The 20,150-nt window shown below is 36.3% G+C and overlaps 1 protein-coding gene across 1 annotated transcript in view; it reads left to right on the top strand.

Moving 5' to 3' along the window:
- LOC112489590 (style cell-cycle inhibitor 1-A) overlaps window positions 1-15,343 on the top strand; it is a 96,814-nt gene extending 81,471 nt beyond the window's left edge. The window contains exons 2-4 of the mRNA XM_060814336.1: window positions 12,892-13,011; window positions 13,874-13,929; window positions 14,621-15,343. Of these exons, the coding sequence (XP_060670319.1) occupies window positions 12,892-13,011; window positions 13,874-13,929; window positions 14,621-14,719 (275 nt within the window). The 3' untranslated portion in view covers window positions 14,720-15,343. The remainder of the gene's footprint in view (window positions 1-12,891; window positions 13,012-13,873; window positions 13,930-14,620) is intronic.
- Window positions 15,344-20,150: the final 4,807 nt, after the last annotated feature.

Raw genomic sequence — 20,150 nt, 5'->3', positions numbered from 1 at the left:
GTCAACTGCTATTGTTCGCCAGTAATCCATAGTCTTCTCCTCATCGGTAGCATCTAACGTCCAGTGCACAACATACTACATGCAATGAAGAAAGGAAAAAAAAAAGTAAATTTGGAAACTGACTATGGTAATGTAACTTGAATGTAGTCGTACCATGTAGTCTAAACAAAATTTGCCTTACATTGCTATTGGAGGAGAACCAATTATGGACAACAAAATGGTTCGGTTGCCTTGGAGTATGCCATCCAAGGATCCTTGGACAACGGGTTTCCAACCGGTCGGCAAATTGGTTACCAAAATCAGGGATTGCTTCAAACCGCCACACCTACAAAATACAAATTATAGGTTATTAAATATAAATTTTAAGTAAACGCTACATGTATTAAATATATTACTGTACCTGAAACACCAATGGAAAACCTTTTAGGTCATAATACTGTGATATATTCTTTACTGCACGTCCTCATCCTCGTAGCTGGAATGCATTGTGGAATGAGTTGATCGTCTCCTTGTAGCTCAGAATGCCCCAAGGGTAGGAATTAAATACGTCGAGATCAGCAACCAAATCAATGAATTTTCTTTTTATTTGAACCTTCGGATCCATTCTGAGTACACCATGAACTAAGAAATATAGTAACGCAATTCTAACAGCATCCCAATCATCCACAAAAAGTGTATCCTTGAATAGTCGTTCCAGTTCGGGCGGTTTCAAGTCACTCCTGTCATCTAGCAACCTCGTGCGCAACTCATTTCCTTTGGAAATTTGCAAATCATACATCGAAGGGTACCTACAAAACTTTAACCCACTAATGAGTGTGAATTCCCACTTCGTAAACCGCACTACAGATCCGCCGAAGTTAAACTCCAGTACTTCTGGATTGTTGGACTCAACTTGTCTGCAAAGCAGGTGATGCACTAACTGACCAGAGAACCGGAGGTTCTTCATGTCAAGTAAGTGTCCAAAACATGTTTGTCTATACTTTTCGAGCTGCTCACTTGTGAGGACACTTGTAATTACTTTGTTCGCCCCTATTGGATTCCCGAATGAATGTGCCCTACCTTTATTTATATCGGCATCCTGCAACATCCGTTCCTTTGGAGCATCGATGGGCTGCAATATGAATTACATAAATGGAACTGACATCAACGATTTAATCATACCCTATTTTTCCACCCTAACTTGATAATAATAATTTCCAACTAAATCTTAAGACATATGGGTTCACATTTTTGCACAAGTGGTAATTACCGATGAAACCATCGGTAATCAACCTACAATGAACTAAAAAAAAAGCCCGATGGCCTATCGGCAATTACCGATGGCCATCGGGTGAAGTTTTTCTTCAGTTTTCACATTCATGAATAAATACTGTCACATGTCTTATCATTTACCGCACAAAACAACCTAAATGAATATAAAACTTACCGTATCAGATGGGGGAGAGGAAAGTGGAACGTGCCCTCGAAGTTTGGTGCTTTCCGTCTCAGATTTGGATTTCTTCCTAGTAGTACGTATACGCTTAGAGTCGGGTGCTGCTGCTGTGCTACCACCGCGTCTCTTACTTTCCACCTTCTTAACTCCCTTCTTCGGTTGACGTCGCAAGTTCCTCTTTGGTGCCATTATAAAGTACAACCTACAAATGTACATTGACAACATTAATAAACTTTTATCTACCTTTAACAACATTGTCAACTATGTATACATACATGTATAAATATTCGCAATCCTCAATTTCATACGCTCTCTTCCTAAGGATATTGTGCATGCCATAACATTTACTGAACATTTAATGTATAGCAGTGTGCATGCCATCTAAATATTTCTTTCTTCTTCTTCTTTAATTTTTTATTTTTTTCTTTTGTGGGGATAAAGTGTTTGCGTGTTTGCTTCTAGCTAACCATGTACCGAAAATTTTATGCATCGATCTTCTCTCTCTCTTTCTCTCTCTCTCTCTCTCTATATATATATATATATATCTATACCTTTAGAAAGTACTACTCTGGAATTCTCAACTTCAATTCTAATTAATCATAAAGTATTTTTCTCTTTTCTCCTGGTCAAGGGCAACCACCAGGAAATCCAAATCCGGGTTGGGGCGCACCAACAGGGAAACCAAGGGAAATGGGGAAGCGAACGGAATCATAATGCAGATAGATACTCAAATCAGAGGGATAGAGGATCTCACGGTGGGGATTCTGGTTATGGTGGGGGTAATAAACCTTGGAACAGGCAGTCATCGTTTGGTAATGGAGGGGGAGGGGGAGGGGGAGGTTCTTCAAGGCCTCCGTTTAAGGGACAGAGAGTTTGCAAGTATCATGAGAGTGGTCATTGCAAGAAGGGTGCTTCTTGTGATTATATGCACACTTGAGAGGTTTTAGTTTTAACATATCCATAGCAATAGCATCAGCCAGCAGAGGAAGAGCACTTTGATACTATACAGTTTATTCCCCATTGGAGAGTTTTGACATGTATAAGCATTTTTTCTTTTCTATTTATTTGTAGAACAAAGTGCAGTCTTCTAGTAGTCGGCGACCTCACTTCTTTTTGCTCTCTCTCTCTCTCTCTCTCTCTTTCTCTCTCTCTCTCTCTCTCTCTGATATATATATATTATGGTAATTTAAGGGTTTCAGCATGTGTTGGAATTTGTGGAAAGGATGGGTATGTTGATGTTGCTGCTTGTAAGGGTCCTTTTGGTCTTAGTCAACAACCGTTAAAACATATTACCTTTATCTAGACAGGATGCTTTTATGCTTTTTGGATCAAATAAACGCCATCCTAGTTTTCATACATATTTGTGACACAAAATTCATAATATATTTCATTATTTTGTATATGAATACAAGGAAAAAATCTAATAGGGAATTCTTGACGGTATTACATTCCTTTATGAATTACTATTAATTTCTCTCTCTCTCTCTCTCTCTCTCTCTCTTTCTCTCATTCTTTCCCAAAAAATACCCAAAAAAATAATCATAAAGTATTTCTCTCATTTTTTCTCTAATTAATTTCTCTCTCTCTCTCTCTCTCTCTCTCTCTCTCTCTCTTTCTCTCTTTCTCTTATCTTCAATTCTATATATATATCTATACCCAAAAAAAAACATTTTTTTATAAAAATTTAAAAAAAAAAAAAAAAACGACGTGTCGTCTGGGTGTCGTTCATCCCAGACGACATGTCGTTCAATCCATCTTCAACCCTTGTTCGGGTCGACCCGAACCCGCCTAAACCAGCACCGACCCGATTCTTGACCCATTTATTTCTTCCACCTCCGGCCACCGATCAAGGCCAAACCGGTCCCATTTTTTTCCTCTCTTCATTTCCTACTAATGCTCAATATCAATCTATCCTAAATCTTCAAAAAATAAACCCACCTAAACCACTACCGACCCGATTCTTCACCGGGATATTTCTTCCACCTCCGGCCACTGATCAAGGCCAAACCGGTCCCATTTTTTTCCTCTCTTCATTTCCTACTAATGCCCAATATAAATCTATCCTAAATCTTCAAAAAATATAAACACAAAAATTATAAATAAAAACCCACTCCACGGCAACGAAAGAAATAAACATAAAGCCAAATCCACACAAAAACAACCCACACCGATCCCACGGCAACAAATAAAGAAAAAGATTCAACCAATTACCTTATTCCCTGTGCTGAGATGAGATCCTAATGTTTGCCTTTTCCACGACAGCTTCGGTTTGGTTGTTTGTATTTGTGTGTTCATGTATAAAGCTGTTTGTTTGCTTTTTTTGTATTTTTGTATTTGTGAAAGTGTAAAGACGTTTAGAAAAGGAATAGTTTATTTTTGTTTGGTTTTAAAAATAAAAGGATATGTAAGTAATTGTTTTTTGTTTGAGGGTTATAAGGGATATTAAGGGGTAGATCAAAAAAGAAATGAATTGAGGGGGCAAAATTCATGAAGCTCGGTCCTACAGGGGTATTGGGCCAAATTCCCCTCCAATAATATAGTGCTGCAAATGAGTGCAAAGCCCAAATCAATAAAGCTGCGAGATACAGACATATCACCAATATATGTGTTTCGATGACCATGCCCCTAATGTGCCAGCTTGGCCAGCAAACCACTCTGGTAAATGGCAAACCATGTAGAACAAGGAAAACCAGTTGAACACACAAAGTAAACAGCAAGACAACCGGAAATCAACAAGGCAGAGTAGTATAAAAGGAGATCCATATCCACCCATAAGCTACGCATCTGCACACTAAGATAAAAAACCTAGAGTTGAAGATGCCCAACAGGCAACCTGGTTTGAGGTCTTTTTGCAGGTGTACTCAAGCTCCAATTTCGAACTGAGGAGAACAACCTCTCGTAGCTAGGCAAGGAGGGAGGACTTTCACCGTTAACACATGCATAAGGTAGTAGGCAGCAGTTACCTGAATACTTCAAATCCAAGAAGAGCTGAATTTGAAAACCAAAAAGCTTTGGCAGTATGTTGAAGCAGCTATATGGTGAATGACAGCACTTTTGCTTCCAACATTAACGTACTTAACTGCAGTAGATAGAACTTGGAATCAAAGAAATATAACCATTAACCATATGGATTACCCTTAGATGGGATAAGTTCGTAAGTCTTTAAATGGAAGGAACAAAAAAGAAAGAAAACTTACATAGTTTTGTTTTTTTTTTTTTTTTTTTTTTTTTGGGTTAATCAGAAAATTTATGCCACCTACAATCACAAGGAAAAGAGATCAGATTTTATTATATGTCACTTCCAAAAATAAAGTCTGAAACTGATTTTATTTTTATTTTTTTAATACTTCAAAGTGGAGATTGAGGATCTTTCTTAATTACTAAAAGAATAGTTTAATAAAATTTGGAGGTGTTTTCTTAGTAGTTTTACCAGAAAGATCAAGCCTATGAATTCGAAAAGAAATAAAAATTGAAAGCATTTTAAATTATATCATGCAATCAGAGGAATATTTTTAGTACAAAAATTATAACTAAAGAGTTTCTTGTAAAAATGTAGAACTAAATTAATGGATTATGCCTTAAGGGCTCGTTTGGTATGCAGTATTGAATTGTATTGGTATGAATTGTATTGTATTGGATTGTATTGAAATATATTATATTATACATATACTGTATTTGGTGTTGAATTGTATAAAATAATATAATGTTTGGTATAAAAGTGTATTGTATTATATTATTTTTGATTATTTTTATTTTATAAAAACAAACTCTTTCACCCAAATATATATTTATTAAAAAAAAAAATCATGATTACAAAGCCACAAGAACCCTCCAACGTTGAAAAAGTTCTCATTTTTGACCAGTGTTCACAACCAGGAACAAACATTAGAAAAGAAAAGGAAAAACCCAAACTTTCACAAAAAAAGACCCAAAACCCATTCTTTATATGCATGGAAAATCGTCATTCTTAGAATTTCTTCGCTGGGTTCTTATCATTTTCAATTGGGTTTTCATCCTTTGATGAAAGTTTGTGAAAATTAATAAAAAAAAAAAAAAAACAAACAAACTGAGTTTTTGGGTTTTCATCCTCAAGTACTGTAAAAGCTGCTTGCTTCCCGACCCTAAACTTATCGCCGTTGATGACTATCAGCTCCGGGATATAGCCATTGGTGGAATTCTGCATTCCCCATGTGCTCAAATCCATCAAATGCGATAAAGGGGAGTTGATGAGGTTTGGCTTTGATGTTCTTTTTTTTTTTTTTTTTCAGCAGGTGAAATTTTTTTTTTTTTTTTTTAGATTTTTTGTTCTGGGTTTGATTGGGATCTTGTTTATTGAAGAGAGATTTATTGAAAGAAAAAGAATTCCAAAAAAAAAAACAGATTTAGAGAGAAAAAAAGAAAAAAAAGACTTACCAAAGAGCAGTGGGAGAGAAGCAGTAGGGAGAAGCGGTGTTGTATTAGGCAATACAAAGAAAAAGCTGTGTATTAAATTATACAAAGAAAAGACACAAAAAGGTATTACACAATACAATACCCTTTGCGTATCAACTATCACCAAGCCTTGTATTAGTAATACATTACATCCCAGCACCGAGTAATACATCCTACCAAATAGGCCCTAAGTGTCTGTTGGGTATTAATATATTCCACAATATTTTATGTTTGCTTTTTGTGCGTGAGTTGAGTTTGATTTAGTCACATGAAAGTTTGATTGTCAAAATAAAACTTAATAGGAATAAAGTATTACAATGGAGAAGGAAAAGAAAAAGAAAAGAGATATAAGCAAATGAAGTCAGCTTGATTTCTAGAGTAACGTTGACTAATATGCTTAGGCCAACATTTTATTGTACATAAAAACCCAGAATCAACAAGAATTACAAAACGAGGTCAGCCTAGTGGGTCCCACTACCATGTGGCGGCAGTACCAAAAATGACTTAAAAACTTCCAATCTGAAAGTCCAAGTTGCAGTATTTGTAATTCGACAAAGACAGTTGAGGTTGTGTTTCCTTAAGATTGAAGAAAGGATTTCGACACCTATATTGCAATTAATGAAATGAAGTTAAGTTGTTTACTTAAAAACATAGAAAGTTGATATGTGTAGAAAATTATATAAAACATGGGCTTGGTCTAGTTATTTCTTTTAGATAAATATGATGGTTGTAATCTCATTTCACTGCCTCTTGAAGCTTTATATATATACTTGTATCCAATTTGTTTTAATAGAATAAGAGAGCTTTTCATTTTTCAAGCTTCCATTTTAAACATTTTTTTCATATATTATCCAACAAGATTTCTCGAGCATCAGTGAGATTCTAACCTCACCATTGTCTCATTTATGCGTAATATGGAGGCTGATTTATGGTTTTGATGTCGACTTTGTTGAAAGGAAATTTTGGAGTTTAGAGGTAAAACTTGAAAATAGAGGATTTAGAGAAAGAGGCTACTTGTTTTATTTCTCACTTCTTGCCTTTTTTTGGCATCATCTAAACTCAAAGACATTACCTCTATTTATACTAGTGGCACCTCCTAAACCATTGGCTAGGATTTTGCCAATTCTAATCTAATGGTTACAAATGACTCTCTAGAATTTTCTACATAATTACAAACTTCCCTACACATTCTAGAAAACTCTATGGATTACTCTAGAATAAGCTTCTAGATGAAATTTCTCTAGAACATACTAGGCTCTTATTTAGATAAGATGTTTCTAGAAGTTGGACTTTACTTAAACAACTAAGGCCCAGACACTAATAATCCAAAATCAAGTTTATGTTTCAACACCCCCCCTTAAACGTGATTTTGTTACTTCAATCAAACTTCTCAATTTGATAAAATCTTCTTGCTTGAGAGGCTTGGTGAAGATATCGGCTACTTGATCATGAGACTTCATGTACTTCAGTTGTACATCCTTTTTCACTATGCACTCTCTAATGTAATGATAATGCGTATCAATGTGCTTACTTCGATCATGGAAGACTTGGTTCTTGGCGAAAGCTATTGCTGACTTATTATCCACACAAATCTTGGTTGGTTCTTCTTGTGGATAACCCAACCCTTTTAACAAGTTTCGGAGCCAAACTGCGTGGCAAACACATGTAGTAGCAGCTACATACTCCGCTTCACATATAGAAAGAGTGACAATCGGCTGCTTCTTTGATATCCATGTGAAGGCAGTGTCTCCCATGTAGAACACGAAGCCACTTGTGCTTTTGCAATCATCCATATCTCCACCCTAATCGCTATCGCTATATCCTATAAGCTCATAATCATTAGAAATAGAGTAGTACAAACCGAAGTTTGTTGTACCTTTAAGATAGCGAAGAATTCTTTTTGCCACCTTCAAATGAGTTGTTGTTGGATTCTCCATGTATTGGCTGATGACTCCAACTGCATAGAGAATACTCGGCCTTGTGCATGTCCAATATCGTAAACTTCCAACCAAGCTCTTAAAGAGTGTTGGATCCACTCTTTCTCCTTCCTCGTGCTTTGATAGCTTGATTCCACATTCTATTGGTGTGCTGACCGGATTAGATTCATCCATCTTGAACTTCTTAAGCACCTCCTTAGCATAGCCTTCTTGAGTGATTAGGATGCCTTTGTCTTCTTGCTTTACTTCAATGCTGAAGTAGTAAGAAATAAGCCCAATGTCAGTAATCTCGAACTCCTTTGTCATTTCTTTCTTAAACTCATCAAACATGCTTGAATTGCTACCTATGAGGATCAGGTCATCTACATACAAGCACACAATCAAGATATCACCATTTTGGATTTTAATGTAAAGTGCATGCTCATATGGACATTTGATGAAATTTCTTTCTTCGAGGTACTTGTCAATTGAAGCATTCCACACTCTTGGTACTTGTTTCAACCCATAGAGTGCCTTCTTTAACTTTAAAACCTTGTCTTCTTTTCCCTTGACTTTGTAGCCTTGTGGTTGCTCGATATAGACTTCTTCTTCAAAGACTCCATTTAAGAAGGCCAATTTCATATTCATTTGATGTATCCTACAATTATTTTAAGTTGCCAATGAAATAATTAGTCTAACAGTTTCTAGTCAAGCAACGGGAGCAAATACCTCGTCATAGTCGATGCCAGCTCTTTGACTGTAGCCTTTCGCCACTAATCTTGCCTTGTATCTTTCAACTTCTCCTTTGGCATTTTTCTTGGCTTTGTACACCCACTTCACACCAATCGCCTTGTGCCTTGTGGGAATTGCTTGTAGTGGTGTTGTAGGGCTTCGAGATGCATCCATCAATGCCCTTCATGGACTTGCTTGTATCGACCCAGATCTTGTTTGGCTTCTTCTAGCTGATGTTTATTATTCTGTGACAAAGAAAGACAAACCTTCACTGTCAGGACCCGTCCAAAATTTCTCACCGAAACCCTATACAAGTCCTGATCCCAGGGAGACCCTACCGGACCTTCCAATGGAAAATCTGGCAGAACCTCCCCTAAGGGTTGGACTTACCACAAATTTCCTGCATTGAAAACACACTTCTATAAATACCACCGTATTCCTCCCATCTTACTACAATTTGTTTTCACAAATTTACAGCACTCCAAAATAATAACAGGGAATTAATGCAGTATTTAATAAAATGTGTCCAATACAGTATACAGAGCATTATACAAATAAATATGAAATTAATACAATGTCAGGTAAAGAAGCAATACAAGATGAAAAGGAAAAAGGGAAGAAATGCTTCTTGGACTTTCGGCAATGAATTGAGACGTCGGGCTCGCCCCGGACGATCAACGTCTTCCAATCCTTGTACCTAGGGGAATGGAATTTAAAAATATAAGATGCCAATTATCTCCGTGAGTGACCCCATCTACTGTACAATTATAAAGTAACGATAATTATAATACATTTGGTTAATTAAGAATAAATAAGTAAATAAATAATAATTAATTGAAGATAATATTTCTCTAAAAACCCTCACCATTCACTCCGTTGGAAAGGTTCCCTTTTTAAAATGTTTTACAAAACCCGCTATTTGTATGCCTCGAAAACCAAGGAAAACAATTAGTCAATAGTTTTATAATAAAATACGATAATTCAAGAATCTAAATTTATAATGAAGTAAATTAAAATAAAAATAACTTATAACATTTACTAAATAATTAATGCATGTCATAACAATTAATACCAAAATATTAATAGAACTCACATTAAAACAATTCATGAATTAATTAAATAATTAAAATAAATCAATTTATTGAATAATTAAGCAAAGGAACAATTAAATCAAATTAAAACTTCCATTTGAAATAAATAATAAAAACAACATTAAGTATATTCTTAATTTAAATACAATTTCAAAATATTTATTTTGAAAATCATGTTCCGAAAACCACTTGATGCACCCACTATATACCAGTGGCGCCAATAGTACCCAGTGTCCTAAGATATCACCAGATAGGAGGTTAAAGAGAAAAACCGGTATATGGCCGCGTGGCGTCCCACCGGACCACTGCTAACAGGTGTTCCAGCTATGGAGGGGCGGTCTACCCTCATCCGATGGTAACCACAGGACAACCTCATAATCACCTGTGCGCTACTCACACCTACCTGCGCACTCATCACATCCACCTGCTCATAAAATCAATATATTTATTTTCAAATCTCAAAACCTCATAGATATCACCGGGTTTATTCCATCCAATTAAACCCATAAATTTTCCACAATTCCTTTATAAATCATCGTCATAAATCCATCGCACAATTTTCATCAATTTCAATATAAAAATTTTTCAATGGCATAAGGTCAAGCCATTAATATTTCAATGCATCAATATTTTTGAAACATAATAATTTAAATCCATATTTTTCTCAAATTCTCAAAAATTAATTTAAATCAATAATATGAAAATCATATAAATTCCATATATCATTAATTCATATAATTGTGCACAATAATTTAATAATAACCATAGCAATAATTAAAATAAATCAAAACCACAATTTCTTTAAATTCCCAAATATATTCTTTTGGCAACAAAACATATATTAAAAACATTATAAATTGGAAATACAATTCTAGATAGAAATTATCATAATATCGAACACACAAACATATTTTTGAAATATTCAATTATGAAAAATTTCAACAAATTAATTTAATAATTAATAATTTCAATTTCAATTCCATAAAATTCTTTAGATCAAAATATTTCTTAATATATAAATATTTTGATTCACTCAATTGAGCATCAAATTTCCACATATAAATCCACTAAATATTTGAAACATAAAATATAAATTTCAAATATTCAATTCACACAAAATATTCACAAATTTAATTTTCGAAATTAATTTGAAGGTGGGTCACTCACCTCGAGCACGTAATTAACCCACGATCCTCCATGAGATCAATTCCACGACGCACACGTGCTCCTAGAACAACAATATTACACAACTCAAATAAGTTAATATTTTATTCGGATAAATAATACCCAGTACTCGGGGAGTTTAACACAAACGTTAACCAAAATTTATGAATAATATACCGAAACGAAGCTTATGGATGAGGATCGCATAACCGGCCTCCATTGACCCCAATTCCGCCGGTGGTGGTCGGAATTTGCCCAGGAAGTACAGGCCAAATTTCACCTCCTCATAACTCGCGAACCACTTTGAATTTAAACAATTGGAGACCATATTTGAACTCAGAGGACTAACTAGGAGGAAAGGGGTGGAAGATTGGACTGGGTTGGCCAGAAACGGCGAGAATCGTCGAAAAACTCAAACCCACCACTGCCGACTTCACTGGCCCGATCTGGGCACGTCTGGCGGTGTTTGGCCAGAAAATTTGGAGGGTGGCATCGCTGGGGAATGGGCTCCTTCCCTGGCAGGTGCGTGTGGCCGTTCGGTGGCCGGAATTTGAGAAACGGCAAGGACCCGAGAGGAGGAAAAAGGAAAGCAAAAGAAAAAGAAAGAAGAAGGAAGAAGAAAGGTTTGGGGGGGCTGGGGTGTTTTTCCCACGTGAGGGAAGGGAAAAAAAAAGAAAACAAAAGAGAAAAGACAAGGAAAGGAAAAGAAAATAAAAGAAAATAATTAAATAATATAAAAATAATATTATTGCATAAAATAATAATAAAATAATATGGTATTTAATCATGGTTAACATATGGCATCTCACCGTTTTGACACATGGCACCTTTTATTAAGTCACACGTGGCAAACTGTTCACATATTTAAAAATAATATTAAAATAATACTGTATTTGAAAAATTCTACAGGTCTATAACTTTCAAACCACATGTCCATGATTAAATACTATATTATTTTATTATTATTTAGAAAGAAATACTGAAAAATTTTCATTTGGATGATTTAGTTTGTCAGATAATTTTTCATACAAAATAGTATGCCTTGTTTGGCATAGTAAATGCTTATTTACGTGTACTTTCTAAAAAGCTAGTCTTTATTAATTTGAATTAGAATGCAAGAAGCTGCCTTTGAAAATCAAAAATATTTTTTGAAAATTATCTGAACAATATTATAAATAGCTTTAAGCCTTGAAAGTTAGAAGTAGCTTATTCGAAACAGAGCCTAAGTAATAAAATAGGAGAGGAGGAAAGATCAAAGATAGAACACAAGCCTAGGACAATTATCCAAATTTGAACATCAATATCATCAATATAAACTCATACAATAATTAGAGTTCGAATTCCTATATTCCAATATAAAATGAAGGTTGAGTTATCAATTTTTGAAGGAGATGAATATGCAGAAAATAAGGATCAGAGCCAAAAGTCCAAGCATCATTTTGCTCAAACGTCTTTGGAAGGTAGGGACTAGAGAGAAAAATAAAGTGGGAAATATATTTCCATTTAGAACAATTACTTAACTTTTTGCAAAAAGATGAAACAACCCTTCTACTATAGGTTAGGTTATTTGTACTTTACGAATATGGCAGGGACTGTTGGGGGAAAAGAGTATTTAAAATAAGTGGATATAGCGAGCAAAGAGAATTTGTTTTAATATCGAAGCCTACTAAATTACATGAAAAAGTTGATTGCGTTGGTTCAGTTTCAAATTATGGGGAGCGATAGGAAATCCGAGAAGAAGAATAGAAAGAGAAGCTCTTATTCAGCCTCGGAAGAAGAAGGTACTTACAAATATTTTGCTTTAAATTCTTTTTCTTTTCTCGATTCTGTTTTCTATTTCTTCTAAAGTTCTTCTTTTTATTTTATTTTTTTATTATTTTTTTTTTGTCTAGTTGGCTTGAAAATTGATGAACATAAGGAAAAAAAAAATCTAAAATTTCATATTTATGCTGTTGTGGTTTTGTGTTCAATTTAGCCTAAGTTTTGCAAATCCGTATATTAATTTTTCCTAAATTTATTCTACTTTCTTTGTCAACATTGAAATTGAAGTGTCAGCTAGGTTTTGTGTTGATTTTTTATTTATTTATTTTTCTGTTCTGAGTTGTTGGTATTGTGGGGAGGTCAGATGAGGGCAGAAGCAAGAGGCAGAAAAGAAGGGTAGAAGACGAGGAGAGGAAACACAGGAGTGGTAAGAAAGACAAGGAAAGCTCTCATAAGCACTCCAAAAGACGTCTTGCCCGTAAAGGTACAATTTTTAATATGTCGGTTTCGAATATGAATTTTTGATTTTTTTTTTCTTTTTTGTTTTTTTTTTTTTGTTTTTTTGTTTTTTTTGAGTTTTCGTGTTTATTAATGAGATTTTTTGGGGCATTCTATGAATATTCATGCTCATATAATTGTTTTGTTGGTGCCGTTATCACTTCTAATTTAACTGCATTTGTCATGAGCTGAAGAGGCATGTATTCTGAATCCTGAGGTCCAACCGTGCTAGGCATTAGTTATAGTACTTAATTTTGGATTCTGATAATTGAATTGTGATGGTTTCATGGTTCATTGATCATGGAGAAGCATATATATATATATATATATATATATTTATGGTATGTGCTTTTTTGTTACTAATTCATATCTTCCCTTCTGAAGGTAATCGATATGCCATGGCAATCATTGTACTATGTTTGTTTTAGTGTGCTTAGTTTCTGACATTTTTATTGTGAATTTGCGATATGCTTTTACTTGCCTGGATTTAGGAAAGTCTCTTTTAAATGTACGTTTCAATGGTAGAGCTCTTGTCACTGCTAATTAGTCTTATTGAACCTGATTTTGATATGTATCCATGGCTTAGTAGGTTGACTTCTCAGAAGATTGATTTATATTAGCCATGCATGGTAATAAAATCGAGACAGGGAAAAAGGTCTCTAGTTATCTTTCTATAAACATTTCAAACAATTGGGAACCGCCAAAAACTTTTTAAGAAGTTATATTGTTTTATTGGTTTAAGTTATAAAATGAGTTGACACTTCTGTGGTTACCTATTTCTTACTGTATCAGGTGTGAGGTTGTAGATGGGCAAATTTTTATAATATTGGCTTGTTGTTTTGTCTCAGAGAAGAAATCAGAGGATAAGCAGAAAGATAAACATCGCAAGGGTGATGGACACTTGGTAATTTTCTTATCTAAATTATGCCTATATTCTTCTTTTCTTAGTAGCTCCTCTTTCTGGGGTTAGTAGATGAACTTCTTGGGACTATGTTGAAGAATTTTTTCTCTCTCCCATTGAGTTTTCTGGGGTAAGGTCCTCTTGAATGGCTTACTAGTTCCTTCCTTCCCAATCAATGCTAGCACCTTTGGGCAAGTAAAGAGAATGCTTGGTAATAGGACTGTAGGAGCTCAGTAGGTGGGCCAGTAGGATGCATGCCAAGGATAGCTGTCCAACCCCTGTACCCTCCAGGGGTAGTTACAGAAGAACAAGTTCCTCTGACAGGGGGTGTTAAAGGTACTCTATCATGAGGCACTTTATCTAGAGATATTCAATAAGAGGCATGCCACAAATGAAGCTAAAGCACATTTATGGTTAACGTTTGGAGCTCCTCCAACCTTATTATGAAAAACTATGACTATTTGTCAAGTTGGGTTATGAACTTAGGATTTTGTCTCTTTTTACATCTTAGCTGAGTGTTTTGGTAAAAACCTGAAGTTTTCTTCCTTTTTTTTTTTTTTTTTTTTTTGGTTTCTTTTTTCTTTTTTTGGGTTGTTGGGGTGGGGGGGGGGGGGGGGAGGCGGGTGGGCGGGCGGGTGTTGGTGTTTGAATATGGTTGGGTTCTGATGGATGGTATTTTTCATTATTCTTTCAGAATTACAACTTCCACGAGCTGTCCAATGATGACTATTTCTCAAAGAACAATGAGTTTGCCACATGGCTGAAAGAAGAAAAAGATGTGATTTTTTTCTGACTTATCATCAGAGTCTGCCCGAGAAATGTTTTCTGACTTTGTCAAGGCTTGGAACAACCAAACACTTGAATCCCAATATTATGAAGGCATTGTAAGCGGACCCAGGAGTGCTCATAAGTGGAAATTCAAACCATGAAAGGCTGCAGCTTGTGATCACTTTTGTTTTGCTTATGGTTTTGTATTTAGTGTACTTTTGGTCTATTTAATGTTACTTTCGTTCTAATTAGTGTACTATCTTTTGGTATCTTCAATTCATAAGAGAAAATCAAAATCTCAAACAATGAACGATACTTCTTATTGAATTAGTAATATTGACTAGTATATTCAAGTAGTGTCTGACATAGAATGGCTGCTTTTCAACATGGTAGACACTTTATCAGCTTCCGAAATGGCGAGAGGATAAGATCAAGGCAAGGGAAATTTTGCAACGTCTAAATCATCTTCACCTTCATAGCACAAGGTGAAAAGGAGAAATCAACGCAGTGGTTCTTCTAGAGAAAATCAGTTATATATACTGGAGGATAGAGGTGCATCATGTATCTGCAAGAAATCAAAATTTCATTTTAAGTGTAAGCAAAGATTTTCGCTGAATACAATCAAATGCAATGCTTTTGATTCTACATACTTTTCTCATTCAAAGACATTTTGGAGCTATATACCATTTCCATCTTCACATAAAAAGTTTCCAATTTCCAAATGCTTTTGATTTCCGCCTGAGACTTTTAGGAGAGGTGAGAATTTCTTCCATAGTAGCTCCAATTCTGAATTGTTGGTACTCAATAGGGTTCCTGTGTACCACAATTGTCAAGGTCACCGAATTTGCTGATCTAAATGGATGTATGGTATTCTCTTTATCTTTTCAAATTATTGGATTTTATTTTAGTTTCTAGGGTCCAAGTGCTACTGTACTAGGAAATCGGTGTACCAAGATTATAGAAGCTCATTTAACCTTTTATCCAAAAAGAGCATGTTTTGAAGAAAATTTTTGGATGCTATGAAGCTTTTGTACTTATTTTCTAAGACTTTCTTTTCCCTTATGCAACATGGTATCATTTTCATGAGATTAGTCTGCATGCGTTAAAATCACATATGAAGCTTCATAGGTTCATGTATTAAGGATTCAAATCTGAAAAGTAGTTTGAGACAGTTAAAAGAGTGCATGCGTGGTAAAAGAAAGCAATTACCTTATCATTGAAATGCAAGAAGAACTAGAACTGAATATGAAAACCGAAAAGCTTGGCAGTATTGAATCAGCTATGGTGAATGACAGCACTTCTGCTTCCAACATTGTAACTGCAGTAAAAAGAACTTGGAATCCATGTAATATAATCATTAGGTTTTTCCAGCGGTGAGTAATAACCCATTTCAAACTGAAACTCTGATAAGCGTAAATTGATGACTTATCTTAATTATTAACAGTGTAAATTGAATGAGAAGCAGAGATAAATCTTTGAAAATTTAATCAAATGAGTTTAGAACGAGCCTGATAGAGTATTTTTGTAATCAGACGATCAAACAAGCTATAGAAGTTGAAAGCAACATACATATATGTATTCTCGGAAATATTTTCACTCAAAATTAAGATTAAATTTGGTTTATTTTAAATGTAAAACTAAATTGGATTGTACTTTAATGCTACATTTCAAACATGCTCAAAGTGTATTTGGCACAAATGGGTATTGGAATGGAAAATGATAAGTTACAAGTGTTTTTAGAACAATAACGCTATAGGCATCAACTTTATTTGTACCAAAGACGTGAAAAATTGTGTGTCGAATATATTAATGTTTGACAAATTGGTATGGTAGCATTATTTGAAAAAAAAAAAACGAAGCGATGAGTTAAACTTCATCTAAAAGTAAAAATTTTGTAAAAGAAAAAGTTGAAGCAAAATGTCAACAATAATATATATATATATATACACACACACGTAAATTACCTAAAGAGGGACATGTTCATTAAAACTACTCCTCATCCGAATATACAATTGCATTTGAATTGCCTGAAAAGCATGAGCAATATTAATTTCCCAAATAATATGTATATAACGCATAGAATAGCATGGGATACGACATCTACTAGTAATATTACAGAAAGGAAAGAAAAGGAAAAAAACAAAAGATATTTATTAAACTTGGACAAACAAAAAAAAAATAAAAAATAAAAAATTGAGTAACATATTGATGCAGAAAATCCTAGAGGGAATTACCAAGGAGCAGATCTCAGGCTCTCATTCCTGTCCAGATCCAACTCTGGTCCAATTCCAGCATGAGTCACGAAGAATGAGAGAAAACCAGCATTTTCAGTCTATTTCCAGAAATTACCAAATCTGTCTTTTTTTTACAACTACTTTGTTTATATCCCTCTTTGTCACCACGCAGGGTGAAATGTTAAAAGGCATGAAGCCACCTCAGCAATTAAAATAACAAAACAAGCCATATCAGCAAGGAAAAGTAAAAGGAAATAAAACACTGCGTTTAGACAGGAAACTAATATATTGCAGCTGCATCATTCACCCACACTTGAAGAGGGCTCGACCACGAGCGAGGAAGATAAATCAGCAACATCAGCGACATCAGGGGGGTGGTATTCAAAAAGATCAGCAACGTTGAATGTATTGGAAATCTTTAGATGTGAAGGGAGCTCAAGTTGGTAGGCATTATCTCCAAGTTTTTGTATTATGCGACAAGGACCTATCTTTTTAGCTTGGAGTTTGTTGTAGGCACCGACAGGAAACCTCTCTTTCCGAAGATGAACCATGACAAGATCACCAACTTCAAACGACTTATGGCGACGATGGAGATCAGCTGTAGCCTTGTAACGAGCATTGCTGGCATTCAGATTATGCTGGACCCGGGTGTGAATATCTTGAATTCTATGGGCCAAAGTGTCAGCAGCTGTGTGAGGAGGGAAAGAGGTGGAGACAAGGTCAACAATATGGTTGGGAGGTTTGGTATAGACGATTGCAAAGGGACTAAATCCTGTGGAACGATTGACCATGCTGTTATAGGCAAATTCAGCTTGGGGCAAGTATGAGTCCCACTGTTTTGGAGAGTCACCTGCAAGGCTACGCAGCATGGAACCAAGAGTTCGATTCACAACCTCGGTTTGACCGTCCGTTTGAGGGTGATAAGCACTGCTAAACTGAAGCACCGTTTCAAACTTGCGCCACAAAGTTTTCCAAAAATGGCTAATGAACTTTACATCTCTGTCAGAGGTGATGGAGTTCGGTATGCCATGAAGTCTCACAATTTCACGGAAAAACAGGTTGGCACATACGAAGCATCGACAGCTTTCTTGCAAGGAAGAAAATGAGCCATCTTGGAGAACCGATCAACTACAACCAAAATGGAGTCGACTTTGCGCTGTGAAAGTGGCAGACCGAGGACAAAATCAAGTGAAATGTCCTCCCAAATATGATTTGGGACAGGCAGGGGTGTGTAGAGGCCGGTGTTTTGTTGCTGGCCTTTAGCGGCTTGACAAACAGCACAATGTTTGACAAATTTGGTGACATCTCGTTTGAGGTGAGGCCAAAAGTAGCGTTCTTCAAGCAAGGAAATTGTTTTGTCCCTTCCAGTATGAGCAGCCAAACCACCTCCATGAAGGTCTCTTATAAGCTGAAAACGAAGAGAAGTTCGAGGGATACATAGTTGGAGCCCTTTGAAGAGATAGCCATCATGAATATGAAAATCGTCGGCTGCCTCATGCAAACGACATTTTTGCCAAATGTGTCCTAGGTCGGGATCATCGGGGTATTGGTCTTGGAGAGCGTCGAATCCCACAACCTCGATTTGCAACTTGTTCAAGAGGCACACCTTGCGACTGAGAGCATCTGCCACTCGATTGTGTTTCCCAGCTTTGTGGTGGAATGAGTACGGAAATTTTTGAAGAAATTGGGACCATCGGATGTGCATCTTGTTGATGTGCTTTTGTGAACTGAAATGTTGCAAAGCTTGGTGGTCACAATGAAGAACAAATTCCCGCTGGATCAGGTAATGTTCCCAATGCTTGAAAGCTCTCACGATAGCATATAATTCTTGTTCGTAGGCCGACCACAATTGACGGGCAGGGCACAACTTTTCACTGAAAAACTCAATAGCACGCTGTTCTTGCATAAGGACAGCCCCAATGCCCGTTGAAGACGCGTCCGTTTCGACTTCGAAGATTTTGTCGAAATCTGGAAGTGCCAATACCGGTGCCTCAGTAAGATGTTTTTTCAGAGTTTCGAAGCTTTGCTGCTGAGCAGGCCCCCATTGGAATTTTCCTTTCTTGAGGCAGTCTGTTAGTGGGCCTGCGATAGAACTGAAGTTGCGCACAAAGCGCCTATAGAAAGTTGCGAGTCCATGGAAACTGCGAACTTTAGTGACTGTTGAAGGTGTTTTCCAATCACGGATTGCAGCTACCTTTGAGGGGTCGGCCTTGATTCCATGCTTGCCCACAATAAACCCGAGGAAAAAAAGTTCTGGGGTCATGAATACGCATTTCTTGAGGTTAAGATACAGATGGTTTTCCTTGAGTATCACAAATACCCGCTGCACATGCTCAATGTGGGTTTCGGTTAAGTGGCTGTACACAAGAATATCGTCGAAATATACCACCACACAGATGCCAATGAGAGGTTGTAGAACTTGGTTCATCAAACGCATAAAGGTACTCGGTGCATTGCATAACCCGAAGGGCATGACCTGCCACTCGTAGAGACCCATAGGAGTCTTGAAGGCGGTCTTCCATTCATCTCCAGGTCTTATCCGGATTTGATGGTAACCGCTGCGAAGATCCAACTTAGAGAACACTTGAGCCCCACTTAATTTGTCTAACATGTCTTCCAACCGGGGAATGGGAAACCGATATTTGGTAGTTATCTTATTGATAGCACGGCTGTCAATACACATTCTCCATTCACCATTCTTTTTGGGGACTAGAAGAGCTGGTACTGCACAAGGACTTAGGCTTTCTCGGATAAGGTTCTTCTTCAGCAAGTCCTCAACCATCTGCTGTAGGATTTGAACTTCTTTTGGTGGCATTCGGTAGTGAGGGAGATTAGGAAGTTTGGCTCCGGGTAGCAAGTCAATGGCATGTTGGATGTCCCTCATGGGTGGTAGAGAATCCGGCAGTTCACTTGGACAGATTTCAGCAAACTCTTGAAGAAGTTGGAGAATGGGTTGTGGACATTGAGAATCTGCAGGGGCTTGAAGTGAAGCTACAATACCGAAACAAATCTGTGAGTGTTTAGCTTGAAGTTCAAAATGTTTTCTCGAGGTTGTTAAAAGTATAGGACCCTTTCCCGAAAGTTGTTCTGGTGATACTCCAGATGTGGGCAGCAGAGTAGGGTCATTTTGGGGCTTGGAAAGGAGTAGGACAATTTTCTTCCCATTCCATTGAAACGAATGTGTGTTTTGTCGACCATCATGCGTTACAGAGTTGTCGAACT

The sequence above is a fragment of the Ziziphus jujuba genome, chromosome 2 (assembly GCF_031755915.1).
Source record: "Ziziphus jujuba cultivar Dongzao chromosome 2, ASM3175591v1".
Taxonomy (NCBI): Eukaryota; Viridiplantae; Streptophyta; class Magnoliopsida; order Rosales; family Rhamnaceae; genus Ziziphus; species Ziziphus jujuba.
Note: the sequence above shows the minus strand (reverse complement) of the source record. Positions and strands in the feature narration are given on the sequence as shown.